This window comes from Anguilla rostrata, chromosome 3 (assembly GCF_018555375.3).
Source record: "Anguilla rostrata isolate EN2019 chromosome 3, ASM1855537v3, whole genome shotgun sequence".
In the NCBI taxonomy this organism is placed as follows: Eukaryota; Metazoa; Chordata; class Actinopteri; order Anguilliformes; family Anguillidae; genus Anguilla; species Anguilla rostrata.
In genome coordinates this window covers 62403251-62428025 of record NC_057935.1, presented here as the reverse complement: position 1 = coordinate 62428025, position 24775 = coordinate 62403251, and the positions used below count along the sequence as shown (strand labels likewise).

At 45.7% G+C, this 24775-nt stretch overlaps 2 protein-coding genes across 5 annotated transcripts in view; one reads left to right on the top strand and one right to left on the bottom strand.

The window, feature by feature from the left end:
- fgf13a (fibroblast growth factor 13a) overlaps positions 1-24775 on the top strand; it is a 125218-nt gene that overhangs the window by 42968 nt on the left and 57475 nt on the right. The gene's annotated exons all lie outside the window — the stretch shown is intronic.
- On the bottom strand, positions 1040-23839 carry LOC135249683 (parathymosin-like). The gene is made up of 3 exons (XM_064325200.1): positions 23824-23839; positions 7552-7850; positions 1040-1111 (listed from the first exon to the last, which is right to left on the bottom strand). The coding sequence occupies exons 1-3, from the start codon at positions 23837-23839 to the stop codon at positions 1040-1042; spliced, it is 387 nt and encodes a 128-aa protein (XP_064181270.1).

The following is a 24775-nucleotide window of genomic DNA, read 5'->3' as shown; positions in this document are numbered from 1 at the left end:
CTTTTAATGGGCAGGGTTTTCGGTGGCTGCAGCTGTGGCAGTGGTGATGTTTGACCTGTCCAATATCCTGCAAATCACTTGACGCTTAAACTAGACTGATTTTGAAAATGATTGTTTATATTTGGCATCAAGGAATATAATCACCCTCTAAAATCCAGATAATACAGTTAGTTTAACCCTGTGTTCAACTTCTCACAGTTGAACTGACAGGGAGTGTGTGTGTATGTGTGTGCGTGCATGTGTGCGTGCATGCTTGTGTGTGTATGGACAGCTTGTGTGATTATTCACATAAGACTGTATGTTTATTTTACACCCGGAGAATGGATTTTTCTCATTTTATGGGATAATCTTAAACCAATAAGACACGTGGTTTAAACCATTAATTTGTAAATGAGTATTAAATCCTGACAGACAAACTATGGCTGCCAAATGTTATCACAGAGTGTAATCATCTGTAATTCCACACTGGGCCCAAATCTGCTTGAATCAACACTTTTCTCGCCTTTGTTTTTGTGTAATCACATCTGATATCAATCTCCACTCCCTTTTACATGCATATCCAGGGTGGTTCCAGGGTGGGTTGCAGAATCCTCTCTGAAACATCTCTCTTGCCTTGGAAGACACAAAATCGCGACTAGTTTTGGAGGCAGTTTTTTTGCCCTATACGTTTGATACTATCTGTTGTCAGACTCAAGGCTGATGAGCTGTTTAATGTGTTGATGTATGTCTGGTTGTTTGTTTGGGATTGGTCACTAAAGATATTTCATTATCACCCAGCCTTGGGGTGTCAAAGCGCAGAAGATGGACTGTGTCGCAGCAGTCAATGACATCACACGCACTTACAGTAGAGGTTACCGATCAAGGTCTGGGCATGGTGGTGGACAGGGACGAGTACGTAATGTTAAAGTGTAATGTGCTTTTAGGGGGCTGCTGAGTATTCGAGGGCTCCTTTTTGGCCGTTGAGGTGCCGGTGGTTGACAGGCGAGAAACGATGAGCCGTAAAGCGTCGCTGGGAGCCGCTACGCTAAAGCGCTAAGGCTCACTGGAGCCGTTTCTGCATCGCTGCTCTTTCAGACACCACCTCACCCCAGGGCTCCGCTCTTCTCTGCCTCTGTCCCGGGACCAGGGACAGGGCAGATGTGCCGCCAGGCGCTGTCTGTGGCAGGAAGCTAAGTCTGAACAGCGTGCTCCGGCAGGCTGGAAGAGGACAGAGTCGGCCTAGAGCGATCGCATATTCAGCCATGGTGGGCCATGAACTGATGACCTCTCCTGGCTGCATCTTCTTGCAGATGAAATATGTGATTTTTGATCAGTTTGATGTTCTAATCAAATATTCTATGACTCTGAGAAGTCGATTATCACTGGATTTATTTACTGTTTCACTGAATGCTTGCAGAACAATTTCAGCATCTTTGCTGGTGTGATTGTTGCCCGGGCTTGCGGACTGGGTTTATGGTTATATGGAAAGATTTTAAAAAATGGAAGTAGTTTGCATCCCTGAGCGCTCTTGATTATCCTGTTTCTCTGCTCTACTTTTGAGTTGTGTGAACAGCCCTCGGACACAGTCTCTTCACTTGTGGTGTCTGTCATTTTGTGGATTGAGTGATGAAAGACCTACATTTTTTTTGTTTTTAAACGGGGTGTTTTAAAGCTCATGATTTTGCTGTATCTGTTTTGTATTTGTCTTCTTTTGAACTCGTGACTCTGTTTGTCCCCCACCAGTGCCCATCATAGAAACCACCATGTAAAGTTCAGAGACTAACCACCCATTGAAAGAGTTGAAAGAGGACTGGAAATGAGTGAAAGTTGCTGAATATTCACCAGGGTGCATGGAGTTTTAGAGAGAGAGAACACGTCTCTTGGAATCAGGGATTCTTATTTGTGCTTTACTGGCCTTGTTGTTTTTTAATGCCTGTGGCTATTGTTGTTATTAGAATATATTGTGTGACAAGGCTGGACACACTTGGCTTGACTTGGCCTACCCTAAAATAACCCTTATCTGACACCCGTTGATTTTTATTTTTTTTTCTAAATGGATTTACTGTCCACCTCTCCACTCCTGCTTGTCTTCCTCCTCTCCCTCTGGATTGGCTGCACTGTTCTGTGTGCTGTGTCACCGTGGGAACACACACCGAAAAGGTCACAGCAAACTAAGGCCTTTCATGGGTTTGTTCATTTCTGTAACCTCTTCAGAGCACAAGGAATCTGACAGATTTCATTTGGCCAGTGCCTGGTCATTACTGTACAAATAGCCAAAGTTAACTGGTTTATCATATCATAGTTGGTATAGTAAATAAGCATATGAGCAGCTTGTACTTTCTTGATGAAGATTAATTTCTTAAGTGAGGATCTTGTAATTTGTTGTGAGTCCCCGTAAATAACAAATAGGCCTAAATGAAATACCGACTGCCCAATGAGCCTAATATTTTATTGGTCCTAAAGCTTTCTGTGGTAGTTGCCACTTTATAGAGGCAATCTGTATTAGTGCCACTGCCACCACTCACACTGTCATTAAAAGGGATGTAAACCTCAGAATGGAGCAATCTATGAGAAGATTCAGTCTGTGGGAATTTTGTGGTCTATGCAATCGATTATTCAGCACTTTGAAGTTTTCCTCTTTTTGCTGGTTTCGTCATTCTCAAAAACAAAACAAGGTCATTTTTTTGCGATATACTTTCTCTGATTTTCTTTTTATGTGTCTGAACTGAAGTTCTCATTCTAGATACTGACGTCTGCTAAATTTGAGAAGAGACATTGATGGCAAAAAAATGACAAATGGATTTCTTAGGCTGGTGCTCATTTAGATGAAAATGCTGTTTCTGAATGCAACTGCAAATGTCTCTCCAGCAAAGGGGAAGAGCAAAGGATGCCTTCCTGCCACGGTGGATTTTTCCATAAGCACAAATTGATTGCAGTGTACTTTAATGAATTTCAGATTCAGGGACAGGTGATAACCTTGCCTGTTATGAACCTTTTTCATTTTTTTTGGTTTTGTTTTGCGTAAATCATTACCCGAATGCCTCTCAGATTGAGTTTGTGTTAACGGGCGTGCTTTATGACAGGTGTGAGGTTTATAACAACGATGTTAATAGGGGAAATGATGGAGAGTGGCGACATACTTCCACAGGGCTGGATGGAGGAAAAGAAGCAACAGCAGCTGAAACAGCTGAACACCTCCTTGCTCTGTCTTTGTTCCTGGGCCTGCTCTGTGCTCCATACTCCTGCGCGCCTCCTCTTACCACTCCTCCTGCTCCTCCCCTGCTCCTCCTGCTCCTCCCTGCAGTTTTAGGACACTCCAGACGCCAACGCGTGTCTTGGAATTGAAATCCGGGATGCATCGATCTGAGCACTGTCGTATTTCAGCTTTCTTTTCCGTAAGTGGCAGTGACCCAGTAGCTTTAAAAAAAAAAAAAATCAATCAGCCATGGTCACCTGGGAAGATATGAGAGAAGCCTGAATCTAACGGCTTACATTCAAACGTGCCAGCATTCTGTTTCTGCTCCCACTGGCTCTCCGGTGAAAGCACACGATTGTTGCCAGTGTGTGGCTTTAAACGTAGATTCTGCTAAAGAGAGTAAATAAGAACAACACTGCGCGTCCTGTGAGACTTTGAAGTGCCTGTCTGCTGGGTTTATGTAATAGGCGGTGCCAGTCAGCATGGTGCCCAAGCTGATTGGTCATCGCCATGGCCAGGCGGCAGAGTTGACGGAGGGAGTCCGGGCTTGTCAGCCAGTAACGTTAGTCTCGCAGTGTGACATGCCCCCCGCAGCGGAGCTGGACCGCGTGCGGTCAGCTTGACAGGGCACTGCGTCAGCTGACCGCGTCCCACAGGGACTCAAAGCCGGATTGGCTGCCAGTCCTTCCGGGCTGGGTGCTGTTTGAATCAGCCTGAAAATGCGGCCCTGTTTATTTTTAGTTGACATTGTTTTACATTACAGTGCTTAGGGTTGATTAGCTTTTTATTATCAAATGGTTTTATTGCCACATGCAGAAAAACAGCAGAATTTACAATGAAGACAGAATAACCAAAATACTCCCTCAGCCAAGCTCCCTGGATAGTGCAGGGCTGTGTGTACAGTATGGATCAGAATATCAATTGTGACGCCGCACTGCATGTGCAGGTGCCGTAGTATTCGAGCGTCAGCATCGGGGCACGTCGAGGCTGAGCTCGACATCTGGACTCGTTTCTTAATGCCCGTGTGCGATCAGGACGTTTCTCCCGGGGACCTCAGGAGAGCGAGCGCTGCATTAGTGACCTGTCTGCTTCATTGGGCTGCAGCTGAACCCCGAATCCGCAGGAGCACTCGCGCTGATGACTGATGTAGCTGCAATTAATTCTTAATTGGTGCAATTGTTCCAATTAAATTGGTATCGAGCGCTTCAGTCGGCCCGGTCATCGCTGAGCTCCGCTCGGCACCCCGTGTAGCTGTGGTGGTGATGACATTATCACCGCCCCCCCCTTTTTACCAGCGGCTGTTGTCATGGAGATTATTGCCAACAACCTGCAGCTGCTCACCCTGCCCTGCCACAGTAGCTTCTGCTGCACCGTCAGGTGTGAGCTGGCACACAGCTAACAGTTAAAGCTCGTACACACAGCCGTGACAGTTAAAGCTCATACACACAGCCATGACAGTTAAAGCTTGTACACAGGGGGTAAAGAGGCTTCAGCTGCCCTTGTCTATGTGGCAAGCCTTAACTTTGTGGGTGGGGGGGTGGGGGGGTGGGGGCAGTCTTGGTCGGCATCCTCCCTTCCCCTTGCCCCTCTCCCCCCCCCCCCCCCGAGCTGTTTCTAGAACAGTCTTGAGAGAACGGCAGCTCGGCGCACGGTTTCAATTACCGCTTTCTCACGGGGATCACAGAGGCCGTACCCTGCATCCTGAGCCAGTGGGGAACTTTATCAGGATAGAGTATCCTCATCTGCTCTGTGTGATATGCCTGACTTATGAAAGAGAAAACACACACTCACACACGCTCACACATATACACCTACATTCACACACACTGGCACAGACACACTCGCACATGCACACACATACACACAAAACATGCACGCACACACATTCTCACACACTTATACGCACGCACCTACACACACATGCGCACACACTCGTACGCATGCTCCTACATACACATTCTCACACACAGACTGGCACAGACCGACACGCACACACACACACAGGCCAAACAGGCTGCTTGTAAAGTATGTATCGACTGCTTGGATACAATGAAAAACTGCAGGCTGAAGACAAGTTGACTGGCAGTGTGGCCTCAGAGAACAGAACTCACAGCAAAAGCCCGTTTATGTGGTGAAGTGTCTTTCACCTGCTGTCAGAGGAATCGCACAGACAATGGCACTCCCGTGGGCAAACTCCTTAGAAGGGCTTTGTGTGAGACTAGGTTGAGACGAAGGAGACTTTGAAGATCACTGCATTGAACGAATGTGGTTTCTCTGCAGAGTCAAGGTGTCTCTCTCTCACTCTCTCTCTACCCCTCTCTATTTCTCTCTCTCTGGTCTTCCTCTCTTTCTGTGTGTGTGTGTGTGTGTGTCTCTCTCTCACTCTCTCTCTACCCCTCTTTATTTCTCTCTCTGGTCTTCCTCTCTTTCTGTGTGTGTGTGTCTCTCTCTCTCAGTCACGAGCTGCTTTGTGACCTTCCTTATTGATGAAGTCAGTAACCAGACCTTTGTGGTTTCACATCCCAGGTGGGACTTTGCTGCTTCACCTTGAGCGATGTATTTAACATTAATTGCATTATAAATATCTAAATATATATATAAAACTATGTATAAATAAACTTGGACTCTGGCTTGGACTTGTGCATTGCAAATATGTAAATAGTTTTAAATGTGTAAAAATAGTATGTGCCAGGCTCAATGAGGGCAGGTGTGTTGTATTGCTGTGGGTCTGGCCCTCCCATCACAATGTGACCTCAGGTCCACTTGCTCTGATTCTGAGTGGCGATGAAACAACCTGGTTGCTTTGGTAACATTTCAGGTGCACAGTATCAATATCAGCCTAAGTGGGCTGGCAAACCCTTAGCAGCATTGAGATGTTTGCTGAGTGACTAAATAAATACCGAATAATACCAGTCCTCCTTCTCCTGTGTCTGGGACGTCCTTTTGGAGAACGCCCCTTAGATCACGTTCCTCCTCCCCTTCGGCATCACAGATGCAGATGTCTAATTTTAGAGTGGCTGTTTTTTTTTTTTCTTTTTGGTGACGAATTGGGTCCAGGAGCTGAACGCAGCGACCCATTCTCATGCAAATCCAAACAGATGGCCGGCTCCTGTCCCTCCTCTGGCCCTCGGACTGGGAGCCGCGCGTTCGCGGGATGGGCTACTGACGCGTACGCGGGATGCGGTAGCCGACTATCACCGCGAGAGACGGCTCTGCAGTAAATGCATAAATAAGGAATGACCTTTTCAAGGGCCGTGCGCTCAGCCGAGATTCACGCGCTCCGCTACGCGTAGAGCGAGGCAGAGAGAGAGTATTCCTGCTGTAGCCCCATGTACTGCATTCATGAAAGACACACAGCTACAAGTCTGGATGGCGGGGGTGAATAATTCATGTGCTGGAGGAGAGCTAAATCGTAGCCTGTTTTTCTTAGCCTGAGCACGCATGTGCCTGCTGTCTTCTCTCTTCTCTGGGCTCTTTAATGGGATCTCTTCTCTGAAAATATCTGGTGGCTGTTAATGCACCCCTCCTACCCTAAACACCCCCCCACCCCCCACCCCCCCCCCCCCCCACTTTGCAGAAGGACAGGACAGAGCTGTGCAACAGGACCCTGCCGTGCTCTTCACTGGAAAGTTTCCTGCTTCATGATTTATTCATCAGGGCTTTGTCTCCTGCGCACTTTCCTTTCCTGGATACAGTGACAGAATTAGAGCTGGGGGTGAAAGGTCAGCTGTGCTTTACCCTTGGAACATTGGCTGGGATATTTACAAAGAACCATTTTGGTCGTTAAGGGTGGAGGAGGAGGAGTACTACTGCAGAGGACAAAGTGACAATACGGTGTTAAACAGTGAAAAAAACCTGCTTTTGCAACATCAGTTTAGAAGCATGGATTAAATATTGATATCGTAAGTGGCGATAAAGACCACAAGGAAATTCAGGACCTCATATGAAATAATTATCGTAATCAACAACTAAATATTTGAATAAATATATTGATAATTACACAAATAAAAAACAAAGCATTAAGTGACATTAAATTAGACAGACAGGAGACTAAATCTAAATTCTGGAACCAACACAATGCATGTAACTTCAAATATATAAATTTTCAAATCATATCAAGGTCTGGACAATCTAAATTTTGTCTATTGTTTAGGTAAAGAGATTGAAAAGCCTATAAACTTGAAATACTCTTTATCAGCTAGTAGGATCATTTAAATGTGTGGATTTGCATATGGGAAATATCTTGAGAAAATAGAAATATGTTGGAAGTCATGCGTGTTCTTTTACAATATTTTGTGCAAGGCTGTTTTCTGCTACAAGGAAAGTAATGCTTGACTTTTGTTCATGTCACAAAGAGGAAAGCCTTTTTGAGTTGCCCTTGTTTTGACAGCTGCTTCTTCTTCTTCTTCTTCTTCTTCTTCTTCTTCTTCTTCTTCTTCTTCTTCTTCTTCTTCTTCTTCTTCTTCTTCTTCTTCTTCTTCTTCTTCTTCTTCTTCTTCTTCTTCTTCTTCTTCTTCTTCTTCTTCTCTCTTCTTCTTCTTCTTCTTCTTCTTCTTCTTCTTCTTCTTCTTCTTCTTCTTCTTCTTCTTCTTCTTCTTCTTCTTCTTCTTCTTCTTCTTCTTCTTCTTCTTCTTCTTCTTCTTCTTCTTCTTCTTCTTCTTCTTCTTCTTCTTCCTCTTCTCTTCTTTTCTTCTCTTCTTCTTCTTCTTCTCTTCTTCTTCTTCTCTTCCTTCTTCCTTCTTCTTCTCTTCTTCTTCTCTTCCTTCTCTTCCTTCTTCTTCTCTCCTTCTTCCTTTTCTCTCTTCATTCTTCTTCTCTTCTTGCTTGCTTTCTTCTCTCTTCTTCTTCTTCTTCTTCTTCTTCTTCTTCTTCTTCTTCTTCTTCTTCTTCTTCTTCTTCTTCTTCTTCTTCTTCTTCTTCTTCTTCTTCTTCTTCTTCTTCTTCTTCCTCTTCCTCTTCCTCTTCCTCTTCCTCTTCCTCTTCCTCTTCCTCTTCCTCTTCCTCTTCCTCTTCCTCTTCCTCTTCCTCTTCCTCTTCCTCTTCCTCTTCCTCTTCCTCTTCCTCTTCCTCTTCCTCTTCCTCTTCATCCTAGTCAATTCCATTTGGCAGTCACTCCAGGCAGGAAATTACCCACCCAGAACCTCTCTCCGTATCCCAGAGTTCCCTGGGAGGCATGTGCTGGTTGTCCTCCTGACAGGCCCGACCACTCAAGCTGTCAGGTGCAGATAACCACATATAACTCAGCCTCTGCCATTGACCCTTTGCCCTGATCCCGACTGCAGCGGATGCCTAATTGGTCCTGCTTTGGCAAGTCGAGAGTAATGGGATGTGACGTCAGGCTCTAAGTCTGCTGTCTGATACTCGCTGGGTGGGGTCAGCTGTGCCAACAGTTGCACATTTACCATATTTGATTCAGATTATCGTTGTTTTTTTCTCACAGGTGTTAAACCTAAACTTTTTATATAAGGTGTGGGGATGCTGCTTGACCAAATTCGTATCTTCACATGATATATTGGTGTTCTGGCCTGTCAGTTTTCCATTAGCATCAAATTTTCCAAAGCCAAAATGCTGTGTGTTCAGTGAGATTTGACTGGCGCTGCATTACCTGTGGTTCATTTTTAAATGCTGCACACGCACACACAGGAATGTAAATGAGCTTGTTTCACCCCGAAATGTACAACTGCCGCAGCAATCGCCTCGTGACATATCATAGCTCCTGAAAGAAAGTGGTCTTGAATAGACGGCGATGCACACTGCCGCACCCCCCCGGGGCTGTCTCCGCCCCCGACCTGCCATTTCTGTGCCGCCCGGCCTGTGAACCCCCTGCACAAAGGAGACATTAGCGCTCTCCTGGGCTTGTTAATGCAGAGCTAACCGGGCGGGAGTAAAGGCTTGTGATGGGCGGCGATCTCTCCTGCGCCCCGCGGGGGGGGGGGGGGGGGGGTGGAATGGACAGCTGTGCTCTCAGCCTGTCGCCCCGCTGCTGTCGCCTCCCTGTTATGTAAGCAGAGTGCGCGCCGGGTACATCAGTGGGCTCGGTCACACGTTTTTTTGGGGCTACCTTGCTGTAAACAGGGGTGGGATGTGTTAAAGGCATGCTATGCAGGACTTTTACCTTGAAAATATTATAAAATAGCCGCACGTTCAGTCATATCTGTGGTGCACTGGTAGTCTCTGTCTTTGTGCACATTTGCTGAATCAGTGATATTCTGCCTGTATATTTTCTTAAGTGTGGGCAGGGTATGGTTACAGAGCCTGTGGGTGGGATCAGGTTTCAGCCGAGCGTTTGTTGCTAGCTGCTGCAATGGCGGAGGTGAAGAAGCACAAGTACAGCAAAGCCAAACGACAAGCCGACAGGGCTCGTTCAAAAACATTGGAATTGCGATATAGAGTTAATGTGTTTAACCTGATGGACCTGTGTGACAATACCCCTAGCTATCCAGCTAGCTACATTAGGTAGCTTGATTGCTGAAGGCGGGTACTTGGGGTGAGTGGGTTGGGTTGAAGACGGAGGAGGTGGCTTCTTTGACTGTAAACGCAGGACCAAGACAAGGCAACAAAACCCTGCATAGCATGCCTATAAGTATGGCCCCTCCTCTCCCTCTTGCGCTGGCTCCTCTTTCTCGAGGCCTGTCTGCTGTCAGCTGTGGTGTGCTGTATACTCAAGATATCCTCCCCCCCCCACCCCCGTTGTGAACCCACCCCCCAGCCCTCTCTTTGTCACTTGTGCTTCCTGCTTCTCTTCGGATCTCACAAATTAGTCTCAAATGAATGAAACTCTTGGCTAAACAGCTCCCGTCCTGTCAAATCAACACGCTCTCCAAGGAGACGGCTTCCTTTGCATTGATAGCCAGTGATATAAATTGTATGATGCGAGGCCATCTGGGGCCGGTGAATGCAGAGGCTGTTAGCACCTGCAGCCTTGGCCGGGGCCACCTGCTCCTGTTCTCTCGTACGCACGCATTTATCACTTTCAGGAGTTCTTCGAGTGCTGCGCCGGGGTGCTAGCCAGCGGTGGAGGATGCTTCGAGGTTGTAAAGCTGGTGATGAGGGATAGAGAAACAACCTTCATGTAGTCATCATTCCTGGTGGGTGAAACAGTGTGACTAACCCTCCCACGCCTCTCTCCCGGGGAGTCCGTCCCGATGTCAGCCAGCGAAATCCAGTGCCGCTGCCGCAGAGGATCAGCACCCGGGCCTTTGTGTTGTTCCGCAGGCCATAGAACGTGTCTGCTGCTCCAGCCTCATCCCGTGGGAGAATGGCACTGCCAGCTCTCATTACACAGCCCCGTAAGCTAAACCAACACAGGCTGACAGAGCAAGGCCTCGGGATGCGCCGCGGGGGCACTTGGAGGCCGTGAGTTAGCATTTTGTGCTCAGCTACCTGCCCTCTGTAGCTTGTTTGTTAGGCCTTGTCTCTCTCCCGGGCGGGATCACAGAAAGCCTTGGGCGTTGTGAAGGGCTGCCGTCTCACCTCATGTCGTCCCCTGGCGACGGGCTGGAAATCTGATTGAAGGCGGGAACCATGCCGCTCCCGCCCGCTCTTCTCCCCCACCTCCTAGGCTCTCAAGTAATCCTGGGGAAACTGCGCCCCTTTTACAAGGAGAGTGACAGATTCCATTTGCTCCCAGCGACCCAACGTGACTGTCGGAGACATGTTCTGAGTTCACGACAAATCAGTTACTTCCTTGTCCTCTGTGTGGCTTGGCCTTGTCCTGAAAAGATGGGCAGGCCAGTCGAGTCCCCTCTGATGCACTCTGTCATGTGTTCAGATTCCAGGATGCTGTTTCCTAGGAAAGAAATGCGGGAGACCCAATATTTTTTTTCTGTTTTCACGGTACTTTAAGCCACTTATAACAGGCACACCTGGCAGTTGAACACATCCATTGCACGGTGTACAGCTGGTCTCATCTTAATCCCACCAACTGTATGCTGAGCTTGTTAAGTCTGCTCCCTAAATTAAGTGCTCAGTTGTGCCAACTGCCAAGCTTATGCACTTATCTGGAGCTGACTGCATTCAGGAAGGAGACTGGCAAGCAAGATGTCATGCAGTATACCCTATACACCTTGCTTATATGCAGTATATGCATTAATGCCATATCACGCCTGATGGTACCATATTTATATGCTTTTTTGAATGCCATAGGGAAGTATATGTGTCATAAACTTCATAGGTGAGGTATACTGTATAACTGACCACACCCACCCACTCCTACACCATTTATCATTAAATTTAATTATAAAGTTGGAAATTCATGTACAGCAAACACTATGAGGCGGTATGTTAACATAATATGGTTATGTTTAAAAACACAGTCATTTTCAAATTCTTTTTAAATGCCTTTTTACATGGCCATTGCAATTCAAAGTATGAATTCTTAACAAACCAATGTATGCTTTTATTTATTTATACATCCTGTGTGTGTTGAATTAAATGGCCAAATTGCAGCCAGCGTAAGTGGATTTCAGAGCTGTAGCCTGCTCACGTGTAATTTCAAACAGCAGGGCATCTGCTTCCTGGCATGTGCAGGGAATAATGGCTGTCTGGAAACGTCATGTGGCCATTCTGTGGGGACCGAGTATTAGCTGTGCTCTTATTTTACATAATGCTTCTGAGAGCACGCTCCTTCTGCGGCTCAGGTCAGCCCGCCAATGACAGATGGAAGGACAGATGTTTTTTCTGCACTTTGTGTGATGGTTTTGTGCACGGGTGTGTGTTGCGTGAGGGTTTTTATGTTTCCGACATTCGAATGTTATAGAAGGGCAATCTTTTAATATTTTTCTGCGTGTTCTGAAAAAAAGTCATGGAAGGAATTGCTCAACCCCTCGTCATCTTAATCTCTCTGCCTCTTTCTCTTGTAATGTCTTCTAGGATTTGTAGCTTTTCTCCAGGTCCGTTCTTTCTATTTTAATCCTAATTTGTCCAGAACATATTAATCTCTGATTTAAAGCAGATTGTAAGGCTTAGAACAGCTTTATGAGTCTCTGTTTGATGACTTGTGCCTTTGGAACTATGGTGGGGCAAAGTGACGATGTTTGGACGTTATCACCATCCAGCAACTTCCAGACACTTTTTCCTTTATTATGCTGAAAGCTCCTGCCTCTCGTTTTCTCCTTACCCTCTTGATGAGTTGGGTGACTCTGTCTGCATATCTTAATGAGCTGTTGAGCTGCAAACAGAATTAAGGAGCGAGAGTTCAACACTCTGCTTTCCATCCTGGGTTTGTGTGCTTTGACCCTGCCCCCTCAGTGCAGTCCGCTCTCCAATCAGTGGGGGGAAGGGATCATTCTTCATTTTCTACTCCTCTGGTTGGTTTCAGTTTAAAATAAGCAACCAATCACATCACAAGAAATCAGGTGAGATGAGGTAATGGACTGCTTTAATTGGTCAGTTAACTGCCGAGTAAGACCAAAAACTAGTAGACTACAGTATGTGCGTGTCCAGGACTAGGGTTGGGGACCACTGGATTCGTTGATCTCAAGGTTCTCCATGATACAGTGGATTAGCAGATCGGTTGCCATGCGGAGGTGGGCAGCACTGCCCTGAGGAGACATCTCTTGTGTTTGAGGCCCTTTGCTGACTAGTGAACCCATACATGTGGAATGCAAAGGAGACAGTTTACCATGGGACAAGGGAGCCAAGGCTCTGACCTAGAGATCCAATTGCTTCATTTCCGCAGCTGTGAAAATGATGGAGTCCTCGGCTGGTCAGGATTTAGAGTCACACATTGGCACCTCTTTGTAAATGTGTGTAAATGTGCCTGTTTAATATGGCCAGGGCAGGGAGGGATCGGTGCCGGTGGGCCATAAGACCGACTCAAGGCCTGTCGATTAGCGTGACATCCAGCTCAGAACACTCGAACACGCCCCGATGTCACGTCCTTCACAGAGAAGGCTGTCTCAGCGAGCCGCCGACAGTTCAGCCCTGTCAGTTTTTACGGCCCCGCGGCGACTGCACAGGGAAGTGTCATTTGCGCACGTTCCTCATTGGTCCATTTGCCCCGGGCCGTTCGACGGTAATTGAAAAGCGACGGTTAAAGGTACGCCGGTGCTGAGAGAGCCGGCTTGCCCTCTTCCTGACCACCGAAGTGGCAGATGCGTTCTGTACTACGCACTCAATGAGAGCTGGACGCTGATAGTTAGTGTGCAAGCCTGTGTGCTCCTGCATGTTCCTCCGTTTGTCATTTAGAGTCTTGTCTTAGGAGCATCTTGTGTGTGTGTGTGTGTGTGTGTGGGGGGGGGCAGAGCAGAATGATGTGTTCTCTGTCGAGCTCTCCTCTCTCAATGTCTGTGTGCCTTCTGCTCACGAGAAAGAAAAAAAAGGCTCTCACTGTAGGTGGGAAAAGAGTAGGAGGAGAGAGGGAAAGAAAGAAAGGGTGGGTGGGACAGTGAGAGGAGGCCAGTGAAGTAACCACGATAAGCTGTTTGGAACATAAGCAGTGATGGAGGGGTATTTAGAGCATCTCCACATGTAGGAGTCACTTTGTTGTAACGTGGGAAATTTTGTAAAGACAAAGTTTCAGCATGTTTTTTTAAAATCTTTTTTTTTTTAGTATTCATCAGAAGAGTTTGCACTCTTGCTCTTTTTCCTGACACTACACCTGTTTGTCAAGCATCTGACTGTCAAGAGCGTCCCACAGCATCACAGTCCTCCCGCTCAAAGATTCATAACGGAGGGCTTTAATTATGGATTCATTGGGCTACGTGTGGGAAGCTATTCATATCTTTTTTGGTCCCGTCAGCTGTTCATCGCAGTCAATATAATCTTAGCAACAATCCAAATGAATGCTATCGTCTGCCCCTGTTCTATTCCCCTCTGTTCTTTTCCAGTGTGCTCAATTGGCTGTGCTGTATTTCACCCTGCACCCTGTTTAATTGCTGTGGCCACTAGCCTAGTTCTCGGTGTTCCTGGGCTGTGTACATGAAGTTGTCCCCAGGTGGTAACAGTGACCCATGGGTGACTTCTACCAGTACACGCTCATTAGTTAGGAGACTTTGTAGTTATCAACATTGTAAAGTTTCTCTTTTTCTCTCAGGAATGCTTTGGCTGACACAGAAACTAGTCCCACTACCGATGAACGAATGTGGTAACACTGGGGGAATGTTGTCAGTCTTGTTAGAATTGAATTTGTATTTCCTTGCCCTGAATTTGCCCTTAATAAGTTCACATAAAACAAATAATGTACATATAAATATAAAACAGTAAGCACTGTGACATGAAACATCAGCCCATACAGCGATTTGTGTTGCTTACCTGTCTGCCACTACTTCAAGGCACTATTTTTGTAACTCTTTTTGCATCATTTATAATCAAGACCAGTAGTATCATGATGTTCAACCTTCACTGATTAAAAAGTGCTGATGTTTTAGAGAGATGGAGGTATACTGACGCAAGGTCAGTAAAGGCGCTGTGTTCTCCTGAAAGATGGCTGGTTTAATGAGAATTGTTATGTGTCAGAAATGTAGCAAGTTCCTGTGCGTATGCCTCTTGCTGATAGGTCATAGAGCTGAACTTAATGAGTTTGGAAGTTCTGAGTCAATAACATTAAAGGATGTTTGATCATCGCACTAGGAGTAGTGCCAGATCTTTTGTGTGCTTTGGACTTCATTATTTAGAGGGCTCTGGCACTCTCCATAGCCTTCCTGAGGCAGGTTCAGTTTTTTTGTGGTGTACAAATCTTCGAGGGGTGATCAGTCAAGTTCTTCTGACTGACCTGACTTGCTTTCCATTTGGTAAAATGTCTTCAGGATGCCATTTTTTTGTCTGTGTTTTTTTAGGTTTTCACTATTTATTTTGGTTGAATTTACTTAGCAGTTTATATTTCAAAACTGACATTCATGGGCATTGCAGTTTTATACTTCAGTACAAAGGATAAATACTGAAAACAACACCGCAAGGTTGATATGAAAAACATAAAATATATATATAATATTTAACATAATAAAATTTCAGTAGAAAATCAGAAGAATGTTATTGCTTGTATTTAAGAAAATTGTTGATGGACCTGTCCAGGCCACTAGCGTTGTTCAGTTACAGGTGTCACAGTAATGAAGGCAATAGAGAACAGAAAGGGGGTGTGCCTAATTATACGGTGACTGGCGTATGGATGTCAGCACTTCTACATAAAGACCTCAGTTCTGTATATGGTATTCCAGAGATTTCACAGCTGTGTGCTTTGAAGGTAAAAACACCTGTCATGGTTGAGGCTGTGGCTGTCCATCATGTGTTGTCAGCTACTTCCTGTGAATCGCGTGGATTCTCATGTTTTCTACTTGTTCATTTTGTGTGTCTCAGCTTTCTACATAGATACTCTTTGTTTTTTGTCTGCTTCTCCAAGCCCTCCGCCGTTTGTGTTCTCTGTTACAGCCCTCCCAGACACAGATTTAATGATGGCATAGTTAATCCTGCCTGCAAGATCCGGATGGGAAGCTTATACTGTACGCAACGTGGCCTTTTTGCCGTTCTCTTTTAATATGCTTCTTTTTACTTTTTAATATTTCATGCTGTTTGTTTGTATTCAACTCGGCAGCAAACGCTTTAAACAATGCTTTTGCATCTGTTAAATATTTCATGCGGGACCAAATGTTAGGTTCTCTCAAGACTTCCAGTTGCGGGCGCGTTCTGCGTGTTTGTGTGTGTTGTGTATGCGTGCGTGTGTGTGTGTGTGTGTGTGTGTGTGTGCGTGTGTGCGCTTCTGTGCGTGCGTGTTTGTGTATGTGCGCATATGTATATTTGTGTGCCTCACATTAATAACGAATGAGTAATGTACTAGACAGAAAATTGGCCTCAGTGAGCTTGTCTTCTGCAGTGGCTGATGTCCATCACAGATTTATGGGCTCGAAGCAATAGTGCTTTTACAGTTGATTATACTGCGTTAATGCCTTGGAAAATGGGATGCATTTCACTCGCTGATGTACAATAAGTGTCAAACAGGGATGCCATTAAACTGTACAGAACACCTGGCTGGAAACAGCTAAGTTACTTTGTCTGTTATTACTCAAAGACAGGGTTTAAAAGGCCTCATTTGATTCCTGCAATAAAGGGTAATGTATGAAAAGCACTGGAACGCACGTGTGCGTGTCTGTGTCTCTGTCTCCTACTCTTTCATCTCTGCGTGAGTGTGAATCGGCTGCTCCTGGTGGACGGGCCCCTGCATGGGGGGGGGGGATGATGATGTTGATATGCAGGTGTGGAGGTGGGCCCGCTGTTGCCGTGGCAGCCGCAAGCAGGGAGAGCAGGCGCGAGACTGATACACTGGTATCGCTGAGCATGCTCCGCTCGGGCTGGGCCCAATCAGGAGGGACCTCACTCGCCTCCCCGAAATGCAGTCATTAATGTGCTCCTGCACGCCACTCATTGTGTTTCACAAACACCCCCGAATTCAGATGAGCAGTAACAGCAACCGTTTTTTTTAAATTCTGGATTCTTCTTTTCTCTGAAGCATTTTTAGTGGATGTTTTTGTGGACTATGGATATTGACAGCTGTCTTGTTTTAGTAATAGTAAAGCCATCCTTTTGATTTGCTTTGTTTTCTGCCCTCGTGGAGGATCCTGGCTGTCGGGTAGCCAACAAAATCTCCAGGAACCTGCTTGCCTTCCCAGTGGGGTGGGGTGGGGGGGGGGGGGATCAGAGACTCCATATCTAAAAGAGAGCAGCAGGGAGGCACCCCCCAGGAGGGTAATGCTAACCCGTGTAGACTTTTCTCATCTTGCTGAGCTGTATTTTTATTCCCTTCCAATGCTGGAGTGCAAGTAAACAAGAGAGCTTTTTTAGCACCTCAGCAGATGACGATGCCTTAACTGGAACATAACACACCTACACAGGTGTTTTAAATACTGTTGTGCAGAGATGGCCCTGAAGCTTATTATTCCACAATGAGAACGGGTGGACAGGTTCTTTCCACAGTCAAATCTAGATCAAGAACTCCAAAACTGGCTGTGCTTTTGAAATGATTTGCATGCAAATTTGTAGGACTGAGCAGACTGCAAATAATATAATCAGAGCCGTGTTGATCATCGAGAAGTGCCTGTCCCAGAACATTTGAGACAAAATGAATATCAAACTGCCACTAGCACCATTGTTGCAGATGGCTAAGCAAAATAAAAGAAAAAAATCAATCTTTAAAGCTATTTGGAAAGCACAAGGAAACCAGCAGATGTGGAATTTTATTAGATGGGTGACAGTGAAACAAGCGTATAAAACCCTTGGGGTTTATACATTAAGCTGCCTAGTAAAATCACCTACATTGTTGTTTGTAGACATCATATTTTACGTGGTTTACAAGAATGCATCCCCATGATCTAGGTAATCTCTTGAATAAAATGGAATATGCTAATGCTCTGCAATGCTGCTGTAACCCTCCTCTTTCAGAAACATGTCAGTGTGCTCGTGGCTTTATTCAGTTCTGCATCTCCAAATATCTGTTCTCAGCCATCTTTTCATCATGTGACAAAGCATACCTGCTTTTAACCAAACATGTCCATTTGATTTTGGCTGCTACAAAGGTGACACACGATTCATGCCCAAGGACGTTTTTAAATTTCAAACAGTCAGATTTTCTTTTGTCTTGCGAGGGAGTTAGACAGTCACACTCCCGTTGTGATTGATCATTGTTAACGGTTTGTGTTTCATTCTGGTTGGTAGCTAGCTGGTCTATTTTCCCATACTCTGCCACAGACTGTAGAACGTGATGGAGTAATGGCTTTGATGCTATTGTGGCGTTGTCCTTTGACTGACTTTGCTTTTGCAGTAACATTTTAGGCATCTCTCTGAACCTGAATCCCACTTGGGATGCAAAGTTGTGGAGCGTGAATAGCAGTGACAGTACAGTGGTAGTACACTGCCATCGATCTGGCCATGAATCTCCTTCCTCTTGTAGCTAAGAGCTCTATCTCTCTGTTGGTTGCTTCCTGAATTAATAGACCTTGCCGTTTTATTCTGGTCTCCTCCTGTGTCTCGACAAAGCAAACAGTGCAGTATAGATTTTATTCTCTCTTCGTTCGTGTGTTTTACGATGGCAGGATACGGGCCCTCCTCCCGCCCACTGCTGTGGCCCTGACTGGTGCAGATCCCCGTATTCCCTTGGCGTGAACACACACCGCCAGTCCGCATTCAAATGGCGGAGCGGTCAGCTGGAAGCCTGGCAGCACACACAGTCACGCATCACCGCGCTTTGGCTTCGCAGTAAACATTCCGTACGCGGAAAAACACCGCCTTTAAAATCGCATGGAAATACCGTTGCTGCTCTATAATTATATATCGGCTTTCATGTCATCGAGTGGAAATCGCCACTCGGTCATGTTTGGAAATCTGACGTGTCATATTCAGATGCATTGGATCATCAGTTTCTCTTCTTTTGTGCCGGGTGCAGGTTGGAGGTTTTTATTTCCAGATGGCCTACTGCCATTGTACTCTTGAGCTAAGTACTTTATCTGAATTCTTGCAGTAAATACCCAGCTTTACAAAGGGACTGCTGTGGATAGGAACAAAATGGTTAAATGTATTATTCTGCTGTGTATAACATACCTGTAAGTTGCTCATTAGTGGGGTTTTGCCTGAATCGCTCAAGGCCCAAACACTTCATTATCCTCGCAATCCTCGGTGGGTTTGGCTGGTAATATTGCGCTTTATTTAATGTGAGGCTGACTACGAGGTTGTTGAGTTTCAGCAATGAGCTCTCAGCAAATCCATTCATCACTGAACGTCAGGCGCTCAAACTGTCAGTTAACTGGGCCTGCTGCTCCTATTCACTGCTCAGATCAGTGTTTATCCGGAAAGTGTCAGTTTCTGCTTCTCGGTCTCCTGCCTTATTGTGAGACTGATTAATCTTGATTAAAGCTTTGATTTGATTGCACTTAGAATCAGGTGTGTGGGTGATTATGGCCTCTCCGCCTCGTCTAATTGTGCCATTTGCGCTTATGATTGACCTTCCAGTGTCAACGTGTTCTGGAAAAGGTCCTTCTGTGAACAGAAACGTGAGCGTGGCGTTTGTTTTTTCTGAACTACTTTCCTGGAGTAAATCTGGCAACATCAAAACAGTGCTTATAGGTTTGAAAATTCCCCACCAAAAGGTCTCCTCTCGTTCATTCTTTATCGAACATTCTGGGTGACGCATTGAGAATTTGAACCCTCATTTGCAATAGTACCGAGATACTGTACAACGATTCCAAGAAATTACAACCGCTCTCTGCTTTGGCCCACTCAGAAAAGATTTGAAGAATGAATCTTTCTTCTGAGAGCAGGGCCTGGATAATTTGGCTTGGCTGCGCTGTTATTAATAGCAGACGGTGCTCGTTGAAGGTAGGCCTAATGTGCACATTAACTAAAAGACGCGCCGGAGTCCTTTCCAATCATCGGAGCCTTCAGTCGCTGGCTCGCTCGGAGAAGGATGGGCCGGGGGAGAGCCATCTTGATTCAATTTCAGTCCGAGTACTATTGAACACACGGTATCTGGTTTCTGCAGAGATATCGATATGTTTCTGTGTTCTGGGGAACACAATCCAGTTATGACATTTCTGTGGGAGCCAAAAGAATGGCTTGACCGGGACATAAATGATCTTATTGGTTCTTGGCTTAGTGGCTTTTATTTGCTGTAATTTTCTCCTGGTGTTAAATGCTACTGCTGCCACAGAGCTTAAGGCCCTAAATTTGCCTACATTGTATGCTTTGTTTTTGAGCTGACATTTACATTTACATTTCATGTAAAGATTAAAGCATGGTCAGGGTATACCTAGATCAGCACTCTAAGTATGCGGATATGGGCCCGGGTCACCACGGCCCCATATGGGCCAGGGTCTGGTGCTGGGGGTGGAAAAGAGTTCAGTTGTGATGCGGGCACTGCAACAGTAGTCAGGGAATCGTGTCTGCAAAGTGAGGCCCCACTTGTGTCCTTGACCAGGTAAAGCACTGTTTTATCTGAACGTCTCATCTGGAGAACATGCAGGTCTCTGGATGTATGTCAGATAAGGAAAAGAAAATGACATTCGCAGAAGGTCATTGTGCAAGTAAAACAAATGTCTGTGGGCGGTCCCATTTTCAGGTAATGTTCCGGAAACGACATTCACTTCACCTCCGGGGCTCCTCCTCCTTGTAATTTAGCCATCAGTCTGTACCCAGCCTAGGGACAGATACGCCCCCCTGCACTCAGCCTGCAGGCTCCCCATAGCAGCACTGTCTCCTGATGTGCAATACTGGCTGTGTGGTGCTGACTGAGCCTGTCAACCTGGGCCAATTTTAGTGTAAATTTCACCTGGACAGCAGGGTTAACACCATTGCTCTTTCAAAAGGTGTCATCAGATCTTTAATTCTTTGAAGAGTAGGTTTTTTGGATTGTTCTATTATTTTAAAATTCTAATTGAATGTTCTAGAACTCCTTTGATTTCAGTTACCAGTAGTAATAATATATTGTTACATCAGCTTTAGAAGGTTCCACTAAGGTTCAGCTATATATGTGATCTTACACATTAAAGACCATGATCAGGACACTGGTCTAATGTCTCATCAGAAAAAGACAGCATCTCCTGCAGTACAGTGTCCATGTCACTGCATTGGGTTATTGCTTTTCTTGCTTGGGCCAGAGGGAAGAGTGCCCCCTTCTGGCCCATGAACACACATCCTTTCCCCAGTGCTGACTAAACCTAGTCCTGCCTAGCTTCAGCAGTTAGACATGAGAAGGATGCAGGCTTGCAGAGCTGGTAAAATGGAGGTGTGGTTTTCCCAGGCTGTTATGCCAAACAGTCAGAGTAGGGATGAGCGTACAGTGGTGAATGAGTGCCGTTGATGGGTATTTGAATGGATTGTGAGAGGAGGGTCCTAGCTGTGATGAGAAGACCGTGTTGAACTGTGGTGTTCAATAGACATGAACAGCTGTCATTGAGAGTCTGCTGGATACTGCTTTGTAAGCAAAGCTTCTTTTCTTTCCTGGCTGTGGATATAACACTGATATAAGGATCAACAGAAGTTTTTTAAAAAACAGAAGTTTTTAAATACCTAACCCTCAAGTCCACACATTTGCACTGTGCACGTGTGTTCAACAAGGCAATTGTTTGATTACATTTGTGGTCATATTATACTTTTTTTCTGTTGGGCACCAACACTAATCACCTTCCTGTTACCATTCATACCTGAGGGACCAGGGACCTAAGCAGTGCAGTGCCCGTTGTTTCGGACGCTGGTGAAGAATTAAAATGGCCGCCGTCTCTGGTGATTTGCTCACAGCGCTGGTTATTAACTCTGGCTGATCTGTAGTTCAGGGGATGCTGTACGATGCAGCCCTTCACAGGGGAGTCCGTCAAGAAAACAGGGGGCTGCTCTGTTTACTGCTAAGCCACAGCTATCTCTCTCCATGAAGACTGAACGTTGATCGCCTGTACAGCTTTGTGTGGCATGGTACCTTTGGGCTCCAAAGTTCCTGATAACCCTGAGATGACTAGCATTGGCAGAGAAATCTAATATAATAAATGTAAGCCTGAAAAAATGGTGTGTGCTGTACCAAAAGACCTGTACCAAATATATATTTGAAAGGCTAACTGTTTCTATTTTGCTAAAATGTGCAAATAGTCCTGCAGATAAACTGAACATGCTGCTAACCAAGACAGGCATGTCGGCTGTGATTCTTTTAAAACAGTCAGTAATCTGCAGGAGGTTTACTGCTGTCTAGTGGTTGAAGCTTTTTATGTAATTATCAGATGCAGGTGTAGTGATTAGAAGACAGTGGTGAAGATAATGAGGTAAGAGAAGCAGAGGGAGGGAGAACTGAAATCTGCTTGCTCATTGTCTGCTCTCCAGAAAACATCAAGTTCACCTCGTCTCACCGCAAGGTGACTCACTCCCAAAATAATATAATATCTTGTGACTTTGCCAAGTGCAGTATAGAGTCCCAAGTGGCTATAATGTAGATTCAAACACTTATATTGCTGGAAGGACAGGGCATTTTTTAGGCATACATTTTAAGGTTAAATAATATGCAGAGCATTGTCCTTTGTAGCCCTCATGCAGTTTTTTTGCCGTGTCATGTAAAATTTAGGACGTGCTTTTGATGGATGTTATGAATGATTAATGTTGTTAATTAAGTTGTGCAAATCGGGACATTTGACTTGAACATCTTTTTATACCGTTTACAGTCTTTGACCCCAGTCTGGAGGCACGCTTTGCTCTGAATAAGTGATCTGCTGATGTGTCATTATTCAAAGCCTGACATTCCCAGGTGAAGGTGTCACGCTTGTCATTCAGTTCTGTCTGTGTAGAGGTCATAGAAAATGACATCTTACATTTTAAGGCTAGAGGCCACTCCCATCACTGCCCATCCTGTTGATAAAAAGTTGCCCTACGCACAAAGAATAAAACGCAATATTATTAGACTTCAAGTTAATACGCTTACCTTGGATTTTTACATAAGACCACATGAATAGAAATATAATAACTGGTTTAACTCATTTGGTTATGCTGTCGTGTAGAGTGAATATATCACTATATTGAGTTTGGCTTTTGAGGAATTCTGACCCTCTAACAAATCCCAACAAGTTAATGTAATGCTATGGACTACATGATCATTTATATAGAGCTCTTATCAAAGGCTTACAATTGATGTATTGCCAGCCTGTTGAGTGTCTGCTCACAGAATCAAAACGAGTGCTGAACCGGCAACCCTTCGACTGATTTAAAATGTACCCCTGAGCTATCTCTGTTCCGTTGATTTCAAGTGAGCCCTGTGGATAGTTTTGTATCAGATTAAGGAATTCCCTTTTCCCTGAGTTCTTTGTTTCTCAAACAAAATGCGAATGACACATCAGATGATTTAAATGTAAGCCTAGTTCTCCGTTCTTCTCTGAGCGCAGTGAGTCCTGGGTGGAATGTTTTTGTAAAAAAGCGCATTTGATTCCTTGAAATCCTCCGTCTTATCCTGAGAAGAAACTCATAATTCATCCGGTTATTCAGTAGCAAGTTTTAGTGTTCTTTCTGATGTTGATGTATGATTTGTGCTTTATTGTAATGTTTTGATTTGTGGACTTCGTAGCATGGCTCCCGAATAATGAAAAGGCAGGATTTTATGTGGTAGTGTGCCCAGTTACAGGCAGCCCTGAGTGCACAGAATCACACAGTTGCGTAGTTGAGAAATCACTCCCCTCCTGGCTCGACGGCTCAGTCGTTGCTGTTCAGCACCACGGACAGCGGCACCCATCCCATCGCGGGTCTGATTGCGGTGGCAGGTCTGCGGTCCGTACATCAGGCCCGCTCGTACCTCGGACTGACACCTCATCCCCAGTGCCATCACTGATGGGGCAGCGGGGGGGTGTGGCCCTTGCCTCCACCCACCCCAATCCATCAAATTCCCTTCTCCCTCGGGCCCGAATGCACACTCTTCATCACGGCTGCCAGCCGGTGTGGGGGGGGGGGGTGACAGGATGTGAAAAACCGCTACACTGGAATCTCGCCGGCGTACCTTCATCATCTTTATGGGCGCTCACGAGCTGGCAGTTAAGGCTGTCGTTAATAACCGCGGATGACAACATCGGCCGTTACCTTTCCAAAACGGGGGCTGGCTCGGCTCGGCTCGGCTCGGCTCGGCTCGGCTCGGCTCGGCGGGAAACGGGGGACTCGGACTGAGGCGTAGAGAGGGGGAGAAAGCCCTTCTCAGAGTGCGGTCTCACCTGCCTCTGTGGCCATGCTCTCAGCAGGATGGGGCCCTGCTGGGTCTCCTCCCTCTCACAGCGCTTGTGAACTGGGACGACTCGGCTGAAAACGCGTATTTTAAGTCCGGCTGACAGCCGATTCTGGTCTTCGCGCAGGAGGAACCTCGGGGTTTCAGCTGATGAATGATCTCCATCTTTCTCCTGTAGCAGAGCGACGGAGAGACGGAATGTTCGCTCACTCAAGCAGGACTGTGAAGTGTTTTTATAAGACGAGGTTGCCTGTCGTACTCATGAGGTAGTGAGCAGGATAAATGCGTGTGTGTGTGTGTGTGTGTGTGTGTGCCAACTGAAAGAAATACACTATCAGGCCGAATTCAGCATCTCATCTGAGGGTCTGGAAGAATGCTCTGAAACTCCACAGACTTGGGGCCTGTGGTGGGGCTCAGCATGGTGCACTGCTGCCAGTGGTCCTATTGGTCTATTTTGACGTCACTCTTCTCTGCCAACCAGTTCCTGTTTCTGGGTCTTTTCTTCTCCCTGTCTCTCACTCTTTCTGTCTCTCTTTCTGCCTCTCCTCCACTTTATCTCTCTCACATTTTCTTTCTCTGGCCACCTCTGTCTATCTCTATCTATGCAGGCATCAGCGTGAGTTTGCGGTGTTTGGCAATGTTCTTGGAGGTGCAGAACAATTGCATGAAACATTTTTACTAAGTTTTAGTGTTGCTCCTGATTCAGCATTTCATCCCGATAAATATGTATGGCGCAGTTGAGTTGAATTATCAAAAACACAGAAGTCATTTTTAATCATTTTTGCTTGCCTTACAGTAACTGTCAATCAGACGCTCGAAAACCAGCACATAATGATGTACCGAACAAAGTACTTTTTCGTATTACGTTGGGCTTGTACGTCTCTATTCTTTGGGAAAAAAATGGGAGTGCAGCCAAAGCTACCGTGTTTCACAGAGCAGTA